Source organism: Sciurus carolinensis, chromosome 11, assembly GCF_902686445.1.
Source record: "Sciurus carolinensis chromosome 11, mSciCar1.2, whole genome shotgun sequence".
Lineage (NCBI taxonomy): Eukaryota > Metazoa > Chordata > Mammalia > Rodentia > Sciuridae > Sciurus > Sciurus carolinensis.
Window position 1 is genome coordinate 96326571 of NC_062223.1, and position 13181 is coordinate 96339751.

Genomic DNA, 13181 nt, shown 5'->3' on the forward strand with positions numbered 1-13181 from the left:
CACATGATTTAACAACTATTTCAGTTTCCAAGTCTTACTTTTTAACTAGGTCACCAGTTAACTCCTGGGTCCTTAGGGCATTTATTGGACACTGCTCCCAGGTTGGGCTCTTTATGCTTGAGATGGAAAACATCAAATACCACAAGAGATCATAATAATCTATACTTTCAAATAGGGTTCATCTTCAGGTGAGATAACCATCTATAGATAAGCATGTCTCATGTTAGAAACCTGTGTTTCCTGTATGTTAGAAACAGTGGTGAACCATACTAAGTGCACACTGACTGAAGGAGAATTTGCATTTTCCTTCTCTCTGCATTTTCTCTTAATGATATTATGAGAACAGGACAGGAATGGGGGTAGGATTAGTACAACCCAGCAAGGCCTGGTCAAATCCTCCTGTGCCCAGTTTTGTAGTATTTTAGCTACATTATAAATCAAATGGTCTTCTGTGATCCAGTCAGACCATCTAAATACCCCCTTTCACATGTCCTTTTATGACAAATGTGTCAAGGCCCAAACACCACCAATAAAACAAATGTCTGAAACACCACCCCATTTGTATGCAATTTCCTGTTCCACTAAAGGGTTACAGGTCAATCTGGATTGCTAGATAATTTTAACTTTACATTCAAATAACTTGGACTAACATCAGTATTCATTATTTAATATAGATCCAAGTTTAGGATGGCAATTCAATCACTTTAAAATCCTGCTAAATACTAAATTCTGCATGGTAGAAATAGTTCAATTTCTGTATCATGTATAAATATAAAGATTCCTACTTTGATAGAAGGCAAAATCTTTTATGATTTATTTAAAATATGGAAGTAATATTACTGAACAACAGAGAGTGAACCCATGAAAAGGTTGGATACTCTGAATTTATAGGCTCTTTGGGGATGAGGTAGAGGAGAGCAAGATATTTTGGCAGCTGGGAAAAGGGTAGAAACAGTATGGGGTGGACAAGATTACACTTGATGCTGCATAACATCTGGTAGGGTGTCTAGGACAAAAGTTGGTCCAGGTGTGTATAGATGGATGGTTGAGGGATTGGGACACAGCCATATTCTTAATGAATGGAGAAAAGTAACTCAGAAAAGTAAATGCTGGTGACTATCAGCAGGTGGCTGGTGATGTTTGGTTTGGATTGTGAAAGGCATTCAGACCAAGAAAGGCTGAGGAAAGGGGAGCAGAGTGTGTGCACAGAGGTTGAGGCACTTGGAGGATGAGAAAGCAGGCAGGAAAGGGTGGGCTGAATGCAGGTAGGAGCTCTTTGTGGGAAATGTTCCTTTGTATTAGGTGCACTATGCTGAGGACAGCAACAGTGTCAACTCTATGTTCCATGTGCTCTTTGAAAGCGATTCCTTCCTCACAGGGCTCTGCCTCCACATATACCTCTACCTCATAATCTACTTTACCCCAGCTATTTTTGTTCTAGGTCTCACCTGATCAGATACTGCTGACTATGCCAAATTAGCACTGAAGTTAGCTCTACATACAGTGGGCATTTAAGTTCTGTTGACTGAGATAAATACATTCATGTTACAGTACTGCATTGAGGAAAGACTATTTAGTTTGATTCTCAGTCTCCACACAGATATATTAGGGAAACACAGTTTAGGATGATGGCCACCTAGAGTAGGTTCTGATTATATAAATTATGTAACTTAAAACTCAATCTGGGGATGTGGCTCAGAGGCAGAGTACTTGCCTAGCATATATGATGCCCTGGGTTCAATCCCCAGCACAAAAACAAAAAACAAAAATCAAAGATCAAAACCTTTAATCTAGGACTAAGGATGTAGCTCAGTGGTAGGGCACTTGCCTAGCATGTGCAAGTCACTGGTTCAATCCTCAGTACTGGGAAAAAAAGAAGAAAGAAAAAAAGGAAAAGAAAAGGAAGAAAAAACTTGAACAGGGAGCAGAGGAATCACATGTCTTTCAGTTTGGTGTTGAACTATGTTATTGTATAGCATTACTATCGTGTGCTTTTTACTCCATGCAAGACCATCTCTTTGCACATAAGGTGAAAAAGAGCTATGAGATAAAAAGAAGAATGTAAAGTCTTGCTTTTCAGAAAAATTATATAGAATTGTTTTCAAAACAATATAGGCCAGTGCAGTGGTGCATGCCTGTAATCCCAGCAGCTCAGGGAGGCTGAGACAGGAGAATCTCAAGTTCAAAGCCAGCCTCAGCAAAAGTGAAGTGCTAAGCAACTCAGTGAGACCCTGTCTCTAAATAAAATACAAATAGGGCTGGGATGTGGCTCAGTGGGAGTGCCCCTGAGTTCCATCCCCAGTACACGCCCCCTGCCAAAAAAAATAATAAAACAAAACAAAAACTTTCATTTGATATCATAGTGCAGACTATTTTTAAAACTTGCACTGAAATTTATGATTTTCTCTGATGAATTGTCTTTAGTGTTAAAAAGAATCTTACCATATTTGCATGCACTCTCCATTAAAGTGGTGAACTATTTTAAGTTCGGATCTTTGCTGATAAATTTACTTTGCTGTGGCACAGAAACCTAAGATTTTGGATTTTAAAAACTTAGTAAGGTGGGAAAGGAAAAAGTTGCTTTAATAATATTAATTAGATTTTAGTAGTATTTAAAGTCTTTAGGAGACATTACAGCACAAATAAAATAGGGGCTGTGGTTCAAATTTTATGATATTTTAAATAAACATTGAGTTTTCTGTTCTAAAATTAGCTCTGTGTTGCTCTGTGCCATTATTTGGGCTTAGAACCATAATTAAAAGTCAAGACGATGCCCCACATTCCATGTTCATCAACTTAGTTTTAAAGAGTATCCCAAGTGGGACAAATTCTTCCTGAGATTGAGACAATGTTCAAAAAGGTGAAGTAGTCCCATCTCGAAAACCTAGTTCCGCCTATTGTCACAAGTTCACATGAGGAAACTAACCTGCAGGTTCCAATGAGGCACCTTCCCTTAGTCGAGAGGTTAAAGAACAGGTTTGATTTCACATGGGCGGAGGAGGAGGGCATTTCATTATTTCTTAAGGTGATCTGAGAAATTAAGAGTTACCATCAAAGCTGGAAAACTTGGAATTCCAAATCTGATATTATTCAAGCACACACGAGTGGGGTTATTAGACTAACTTTAACATAATAAGCAAGTACTTAAAGACTTCACATTCACATGTGCTTTTTTTTCACATATATTTGCACATTTAAGTTTGGCACAATGTGAGCCCAAGGTGTAGATTAGCGTATCAGATAATCACTTCGTTATACCAATTGAACCAGATATCTCTTTTTAAAAATATCACATTTTAATATAAAAGCTACACTATAAATTACTACATAGTAAATTCAATACTCTGAAAAAATACCACCCTGCAAAACCGCATCAGAATTTCAAGTTTGCACTGGATAAAGAGAGTGAACTGCAAACTCCTGGTAAAACGGGATCCAAGCCTGGAATGCTGTGCATGCTGCATCCTGACAGGTGCTTTGGCACCTTCACGAGTTAATTCCTCTAGGCTGGCTCATTGAGGTTTATTAATATATTATCTCATTTCTGTTTATAGTTCCAAGTCAACTTATTTTCCTGATTATTAACAAAACAGATCAATGCTGACCTAAAAAGAAGCCTTGCTAGGAAAAAGATCTATTAAAGGCACTAATATTTCTATAACCCAACCTCTAACTACTTATATTTCTGGGGAAAAAGGAAAAAGGAAGAATATGTGGCCATTTCAGTTATTAAACTTTGTTTCCCCTTTTGGTCTAAAGCTCATATGGTGTCCTGTGAGAATTTCTCTTCCTAGTCAATACATAAAAATCATTTTCATCCTGTAATACAATTCACCTGCACAAAAATATAGGGCTATTATTTGAAAAAATTCTAATAAGAAAACAAACACAAGAATAAAAGATATCCTCCATTGAAAATCCTAAGGTGAGGGAAATCTAATGGACATTTATGCTGTCATCTGTGTTTTGCCATTCTCCTAAATACTTTCCTTGTAGCTAGTGCATATCTATATAACATGATACTGAAGAAAATCAACATATGGTATATGCAATAAACAAAACACAAGAGATCTGGCATGAGTTCTTTGAATAGTCTCTTTAATAAACCACCCTGTCTTCAAAAATATTAGTAACCCTTTTCCTCACATGGAAGATTTCAAACAAGATCCTGGAATCCAAAATGCAAACTGTCTTATATGTTACTAGGTGTACAGTCATCTTGTTTTCCTATCTGGAACAAAAGCTAAAGCAAAGCAACCAATGTACTGTACCAGAGAAGGATGGTAAATGGAAGGGAAAAGTGATTTAACAAGACACTAGCTCATGATCCTTTCATGAGAGAAAAAAGTAGGTCCTATGTAATAAGAAAGTATATCTAAACTGAAATCTTTGTGGGAAATATAACGGAAAATTTTAGATATATTATTTACTATGAAAAAATGAATATGTTTTTTAAAAATTAGCATGTATGTGTAAAATTCAAGTCACCCTTAATTAACCAAAACGTGTTTAAGCAGGTGCAGTTGTGTCCTACTGGATAGTTGTAAGCATCTCTTTAGGCACTTCACTGGTTCATTAACATAATATAAATTAAAGCTATAAACACATAATGTTGTGCTCTCTGAAGATAGTCTAATCAAGCAACATAAACCAATGCAAAATGTGACTTTTTGGCTGCTATTCCTCCCCTATGACTTGACATCTTTTTTTAACCAGTTGTCCAAAGAGATTTTTCTGGGGAAGGGAAATGCTTTGGCATTATGAAAAGAACATTTTTCAACCCCAGTAGGTAAAACTGAAAACAGCCTATTTCAATAAAGAAATTTAAACAAAATTTCCTTATGGCTCTGTTTTGAAAGGACACTTCTGCAGTGACATAATAGGGGGAAAGTTGAGTATTTTTTAGAACATATTGCACTCATTTTTTGTTGTTGTTCAATCACATTAATGCATAGAAACACATTTTAACCTTGAATAATAATATGTTTAGTCTATTATAGGAAGAAAGTCATGGAAACAATTTCTAAAAGCCTAATTGGAAAAATGTAGGCATGTAACCTTCTTTTGTTTACTGCCATATAGAAAAAAACTACAAGAAAGGAAAATGTGCAAAGAAAATTTTTGGTCAGTCTTGTGTGGGTGCAGGTTTATATGTGCCAACTGAAAGAACTGTGAGCAGCACTGTGAGCACTGATTATTTAAGGTGACTGAGAAGTACTGTCAGTGATAGGAAGGATTGTGCATAATTCTGCTTTTCATATATACATCTGATATGGAAAACTGAAACTTCCGTTTTAGAAAGAAAGAAAATAGCTAAATTTGGCATTTCAGTAGCATGCTATAGAATTCATCATGATTAACTTCACATTAAGTTATGGACAATGGCTGTATCACATTTCACGTTATCGCCGATAGCAGTAAAAAAAAACAAATAAACAAAAAACACAGTGCCTGACAAATAATTTCCTGGGGACACAAATTTGTGTCATTGAGCAGCTTGGTTCAACAGCGCATGCCTTTCCTCCACCAGACTTAGGACACAACATGAAATTTTTAGAATGGCCAGAGGAGGTCATTCTTTGCTGAATTCCAAGATCTGAAAAATAATTGCTTGAGCAGATTGTAAGCGCTTTTCCTTATTAAAAGAGGGAGGGGGGCAAAGAAAAAGTATACATACACACGAACCCCAAAGCATTGAAGTTAAGCACTAACAAACCAGGTTCATGACTTATGATCAGTATCCAAAAATCCAACTCTAAACAATGCAAAGTAGTGCTCCTCAGTATTATTTTTTGCAATTGTTAGTAATGTTAAGCATCAAGAAAAATAAAACACATCATTGCACATTACAGCCGGAAAAGAAAACAACAACAACAACAAAAAAAAAAAAACAACAGCTAAACTTTGACACTAGAGAATTGGATAATTTTTGATGCTATATCACAAATAGTTTCTGATGTAATCATATGTGAAAAGGTCTTTACACACATGCCATTCTCCTCCATGGTCAATGCTTCAGGTCAAATGCCGAGTTATGGCCCGAAGGGCATAAAGCAGTTCAGCTTGCATCCGTGCTTCCATTAAAGTAGATTTACATGAACCTGGAAAGGAAAATGTTTTCAGGTTAGTAAACATTATACAGAAAGGGAAAATCTTTAACATTTTTTTCCATATATCACATTTAAAAGGTTCTTTACGTGTATATAGATAACAAACACACATGCCTGGGTATATCTATGCATTTGAATATGTAACATTCAAATGTGTATTTAAAAGATAGCTCTGAAAGCAGTAAAAACAACCCATAATGCTTATAAAATTCTATAAACTTGATAGACTATATGTTATATAAGTCCATCAACATTTTAGATTACAAAACTAATTTTATAAATTACAATTTCCTTCAAATTATACTTCCTTCTAAGTCATAAAATATAACATAGCTAAAAATTAACTCTACATTTTTAATATCTTACATATATATAAACCATGAAAAGCTCTTAAAATTTTACTAGTATTTACTTTAAAGATACTAAAGTGAAACTCTGATGCTTGATATCTTATCTACCTAGTGTCTGTGTTCATTAGCTACGTGCGCATAATTTCCTTAGAGTCTTTCAGATAAAACTGTGAAAAGCACTTCTTTTAGGAATACATCTCAGCTGACAGGTTAAAACGAATACAAAATGTACTACAAAGAAATATAATATTATTTTGATATCTTTCTACCAGTTGAATATATTGTTGGGTACAGTTCTTTGATGAGTAAAGAATTTCTAGATGGAATCTAGAAAAACGAAAATCTATTGCAAACATATAAACAGGACATGATGATTCACCAAGAAGAGATGCTGAAGATAAAATGGGCAATTACCTGAGTGTGACTGGCTTTAAGACTTCAAAAAAGTATGTAAGATACTGAGGTATATCATTCCTTTGCCAAGGTCATACACTAATTAGTGACTGTTGCAACACTAGAAATATCTTCTTATCTCAAGAGTAGAAACTGGTATAAAGGAGACTCTTGGATTTAATGATTAAAAGGCCTAAGATTTAAAGCCAGCTTTTATACTTTAATGTTGGTAAAGATTCTTAACATTATTAGGTTTTAACTTAAATATGATTCTATATATTTCTTGCAAAAAAATTTCTCATATGATAATGTATTTGTCTCAAAGGTTCTACATTACATTATAAAATACCAGATTATTAAATTAAGATGATAAACTATTTTTCTAATAATTGGCTAGTTAAGAGTTAAAGAATCTTTAGATGGATATGATTCTGAGTCAAGATACAATTATACCTAATACAACTTATTAGTAGTTTTGGTTTTTATTAAAAGTAAAACTGGTAGATAGTTTCTCATACATACTTTAAAGATACTAAAGACCCTATTTGAAAGATACACTCTTTCACAGACTGATGCCAAAATTTACTTTAGACACTGTGATGGACAAGCATATAACTAAAATTTAGTTAATAGTCAATAAATCTGAATTTAAAAACATGGAAATGCTAGGTAATTCCACTTCAATTTCTTTTTTTTTTGCTGGCAATATTTTAATTTGTTTTATATACTTCAAAGACAGTGATGATCAATAGTATCGATAAGCAGCAATATAAGCAAACAGAAAAAACGTAAATATCATGTATTTTTTATCAGTGATGTCTTTTTTTAATTTTAAATTTTTTAACTTAAACATTTTTACAGACCTGCATTTTGATTCATTGTACACAAATGGGGTACATCTTTTTGTTTCTGTGGTTGTGCACGATATAGATTCATACCATTCGTGTAATCATACATGTACATAGGGTAATGATGTCTGTCTCATTCCACCATTTTTCATACTCCCCCATTTTCCTTATGTTATCTAAAGTTCCTCCATTCTTCTCTCACCCCCACCCCCATTATATACCATCCTCACCTCTCAGGGAATACCTCACATACAAACAAGAAAGAATTTAAAGGCCACTTCAATTTCAATAGCACAAACTTATTAGTACTGTCTTGTATCATTTTTCATAACCATTACTTCTTATACTGAACATTTGTCTATAGTTTGTCATGAAACTTTACCTTTTCAGAGTGTTTGAACTGCCGCCAGTAACTATCATACATGCGCTTTGTAGTTCTCTCGGATAGCAGGTCACTGTCTTAATGTAAACCTTCAGGCTTCGTTCAAGTAATTGGTTTAACTTCCCCATAGTCATAATCATCATACCTATGAGCAACGTGACAACAGCTTTATTATGATACAATCAGAATTTTTAATTTCTAATGTTGTAGCAAGAAAAATTTATTGTCTAGTAACTATAAACTACAAGCTCATTAATTCATTTAACAATATTTACTGAGTGCCTTCTATGTGCCTTGCACCTTTCTAGGTATTGGGGATTCACTGATGAATATAGAAAACAAAATCATTCCCTGGTCTCATTTAGTTTAAATTCTATTATAGAGAAAAAAATTAAAAGATAAAGCATGTAGTATACAGATGGTGATAACTGCTATGCAGAGAAAAATGAATCTGTGTTCTGGAGGAAAGAAGTTATGATTTTAAATAGGGTGGGTAGGAAGGCTTCTCTGAGAGATTGACATTTAAGCAAATACCATAAGGTGGTGAAGGAACAAGTGTAAAGACCCTAAGGCTGGATTCAAGTGTTTCAGGGAAGACAGAGTCATCACGTATCTAATATGCTCTGAACAGTCAGATAATAATAACTGCAGACTGACCACTGGAAGTAGCTAGCAGAGGTCACTGGTAACCTCAATAAGTACAGTTTATTGGCATGTAAGAGTAAAAGCCTAATTGTGTAAGAATGGAATATGAGAAAATGGTGACAGTAAATATAATTTTTTTTCAAAGAAATCTGTTATGCATAGAAAGCAGAAAAATGAGGGTAGCAGCCAGAGGGAAAAGGAGGATGAAAGAGTTTTCTTGTAGTGATGGGAAAATAATAGCATGTTCCATACTGATGGGAAAGATTCAGGGAAGTAAAGCTGATTATGTGGGAGAGAGGAGGGAGAACTGTTAGGATAGAGATCTTTAGAAGTGAGAAGATGTGGGTGTTTGTGTCTAAGTGTACAGCAGCATAGATAGTTCACCCATAGTAACACAAGAGAGAACAGGGCACAGGCACAGAGAGGAGGGGGGGTCTGTGGTACTGGAAGCTTGTGCAATTTATCTCTATATTTTTAAACCCAAAGTATTGCTTAGTTAAACAAATGATATCTTGATGATTTTATAAAGCTTTATCTATAGTATCCATTGGATTAACATGATCACATTTGTCACTTATTGCCTTTATTTATTTGTTACTTATTGTCTTGTATACAATCAATATATATATATATATTATATATATATATATATGAACATAAGATGATGTCTTGATAATTTACTTCCAAGATGGTCAATGACAATAGCAAGATGATCATATACTATCATAATGCAGGTTGAGAATCCTTGCTCCAAAATGACTGGGATCAGAAATGTTTCAGATTTCTAAGTTTTTTTAGATTTGGAATACTTGCACAGACTTTACCAAAAATTCCTAAACTGAAAATCTGAAATCCAAAATCCTCTAAGACCCCCAGTTTTTGAATAAGATGAAAAGTTTAGGATTTTGAAGTATTTTAAATGTCAAATTTTCAGATGCTCAACCTGCAGTGTTTTTTTTGTTTTGTTTTTTTTGTTTGTTGTTACATAGAATGCTTCATTATTAGTTGATTAATCAATTAATCAGGAAATTCTGTAGTCCTTTAGTTTAAAATTACAGAAAATACTCTGTTTAACAAATTGAATTCTAATTTCATTCCATAAGCCTTTCTGATAATATATAAGAAAAGGTACACTATATAGCCAAGTTAAATGTATTCATAACTGCAAATTTTTTTTCTGCAAATCTACACCATAAAAAGCCTTCCAAACCCAGCCTCAAAAGGCACTTCTCCAAAAGAGCTTTCTTGATTAGCCATTCTAGTCTCCTTCCCTCATTTACTCACTATCTTCTCAAAGCTAATTTCTTAAACTTAGAAGCCTTAATTTATGTTGACTGATAAGTTTCATTTCAGTATTCTTATGTGAGCTTACATAAGCTTTATGAGGACACAATCTATTCTAGTTTTGCTTATGCCCCAATTACTATTCCTTAAAAAATAAATTAAAAAAACAAACAGGAATTTATTACCATGATCTAAAGGACACACAATACACTTTTTTTTTTTCCTAAACTGATCTATTTTTCCAGGAAGGATTCTCAAATTTAGTCTGATTGTATCCTAGCTCCAATGATTACAGATGCCTGTTTCTCTTTCCTCAGTAAATTCTTACTGCTGCCCTTACATGTAAATCATAAGATTTAGAACACTTAAATGAGGAAAAATGCTTCTCTATAAAATAGAATTTTTTTTTTAAATCAGAAGTTCATATGCATTATTCTTTCCCCAGAATCATATATTCCTACGTGAGCTATAAATAAGACTCATGTCAGAATTTTCACTTACAAATGGTATAAAATTGTATGCAAATAGAACATACCTGATTCCAAACATACAGTGCACATAGTTAAATAAAGCTCTGCGCAGCGTGGTTGTGTCAACATCCTCATGGGTGGCCATAGTGTTGTAGGTGAGATTGTAGACCATTCGAAACTTCTCATCAAGAAGATGTCCAATGTCTGAATAAAGTCTGTTCACCAGGGAGAACCCATGATTTTCCCAGGTGTAGTCCTAAATGAACAAATGTATTCAAGATGTTTTTATTGAATTAAACTACTGAAGCTAGTCAGTGAGGATAATTCTAATTCAGTTCTAGGTTTGCAGCTTACTATGGCTTACCAAGAACCCTTCACAACAGTTTGCAGATTGGAAGGTCAGAATGTTTGTCCTGTTTGTCATGTTAGTGATGAACTCTGGCCACCTCCTATGATCAGCTACTATGCCCTGTGCCTGTATGTGAAAGGACCCTAGATGATCTTGGAATATCCTATGTCACAAGATTGTGACAAGGACAGTAGCAGATCATCTGAAATAGACATAAAGAAGTCTGTGTAATTCAAACCTACACCCTCTTTAGGAGTCACTTAACTACTGTTGGCTACATTTCTATGACTGGGAGGGTGCCCTTAAGCCCATGCCTGCTGGTATATAATCTTATCACAAAGTGCCTTTCTACACATAAACATGACCATACCATTTGATTTCCTTCCTGCTCCCTTCAGAAAAACACATGAACAATATACAACTACCATGGCATAATGAAGCAACTAAATAAAGCAGATGGTTTCCTTTTGCCTTCTTAGGGGGGAAATGCTTAAATAATCATCCACTTATTGGGACATCAAATTATATATTAGGCTGGAAAGAAGGCTAAATACTAAGATTTTTAGATGCTATCAAAATGATCAATTTCTTTTGAAGTCAATTTATTTACATTTCAACAATTAATAGTTAAAATGACAGTATTCTGTGGTTTCTCTGAATTAAAGACATCTTATACCTGAGCTCGAAATGTTGGCAAATGCTCTTCTCCTCTTCTCGCAAAGTCTTCATACCCAAAACCAGGATCTTCAATGTATCGAGAGACATCAGATGTTACAATCATGTCATCTTCAAAATCTAAGGAAAATAATGAGCAATCCAATGTTAAGGATATTGTACACGGTTAAGATAATAAAACTGAACTCCATTTTCTACCACTTTTAGCTTTATTATGGATTTATGATGTGACAATATTGAGTATGTGGCTTAAATTCATATAAAATATCTGCTGAAGTTTTGAATATAATTTCATTACTAAATAGTGGGAATTGAATTAACTGTAGTTATCCAGGCAAAAGATTGAAAAATTTAAACATAATAGCAAAGAACTAATACATTAATTTATTATTTAGGATAACTAATTAGAAATTAAAAATTAATTAAAAAGAAATACTCAATGAAACATTTAAAATACAATTTAGTATTTTGTCCTAAAAAAAAAAAGAAAGAAAGAAATGGAAGATAGGATAGGCCTGTGAATATGAAGTTTAAACATCCTTTTGTTCTCTCAAGGGGATAAAGTGGAAAGTGAGGAAGGAGAGGAGATGAAGGTACAAGCTTATTTCAGATTTATTTTAGGATAGACTGTGCTTAAATTACATGCTGTTTCATCTGAACCTATTCACAGTAGAAATCAGTGCAATAAAGTTTGTTTTTAGCTTATAGTGTGGTATGTTATAAGGAAAAGGGTCAGGAAGGAAGCTCCAAGGGGAAGAGAGTGGACTTTTGAATGACATTATAATTCTTTTTATTCAACTGGGTGCTAAACTGGGTTCAGTTTGTAAATATTTATTGAGTTTTACACTTAAGGTATGTTCACTTTTCTGTGCACATGAAAATAAAAACATACATGTGAAGTAAACACATATTTACTTGTCTTGCTAAAAGACTGTGAATAAAGTAGTACCAAACTGGCAAGCAGGAAGACAGAGAGGCAATAATAATATTTTAAGACAGGTTACTTCTGCATACTTGATGATACTAAAGATTTACCACAGGAAAAATTTAAATGTTCAATGCATATTAATTTCAGTTGAATATAATCGTCTTCTACTGTGTTTTACTTTAGTCTATTGTTTAATTACTTTTTCCTAATTTCAGTCATTGAAAGGGAATGCATGAGATTCATTTTGTTTTTGCTCTAGAAAATGAATATATATTTCTCAAAATGAAAGAAAAAAATAGCTCCTAAGCACACAATAGTATTTTCTTAACTAGTATTTTAATTAATATTAAATATTTTTCATATTTAATAAATATAAATATTAAATAAAGCTAATAAGAGTATTATAGCATGATAAAAACTGTAATTCTTATCTAGGCAAAATTTTGGGAGTTTAAAAAAGTGCAATGATATTCTTCTGAAATATTTTTAGACTAATAGAATACTTCATTATGTTTAATATTTATTATTTCATGAAAATCCCAACAATAAGTATTCTTTCTTCCTAAGTTTTACCTTTATTTAGGTTGCTGTCATGGAATAATTGGGGTTCTTTTTTTTTCACTAGGGAATGAACCCAGGAGCTCTTTACCTCCCTGAGCTACATTTCCCAGTCCTTTTTACTCTTTATTTTGGAGACAGTATTCACTAAGTGCTGGAGGCTGACCTTGAACTTGCAATTCTCCCATC

The 13181-nt window shown here is 33.7% G+C and overlaps 1 protein-coding gene across 1 annotated transcript in view; it reads right to left on the minus strand.

The window, feature by feature from the left end:
- Positions 1–2261: 2261 nt before the first annotated feature.
- Sesn3 (sestrin 3) overlaps positions 2262–13181 on the minus strand; it is a 63344-nt gene continuing 52424 nt past the window's right edge. Inside the window, 7 exon segments of the mRNA XM_053743279.1 lie at positions 2262–6086; positions 6089–6101; positions 8084–8142; positions 8145–8199; positions 8201–8228; positions 10548–10738; positions 11508–11626. Coding sequence (XP_053599254.1) covers positions 6016–6086; positions 6089–6101; positions 8084–8142; positions 8145–8199; positions 8201–8228; positions 10548–10738; positions 11508–11626 — 536 coding nt within the window. The 3' untranslated portion in view covers positions 2262–6015.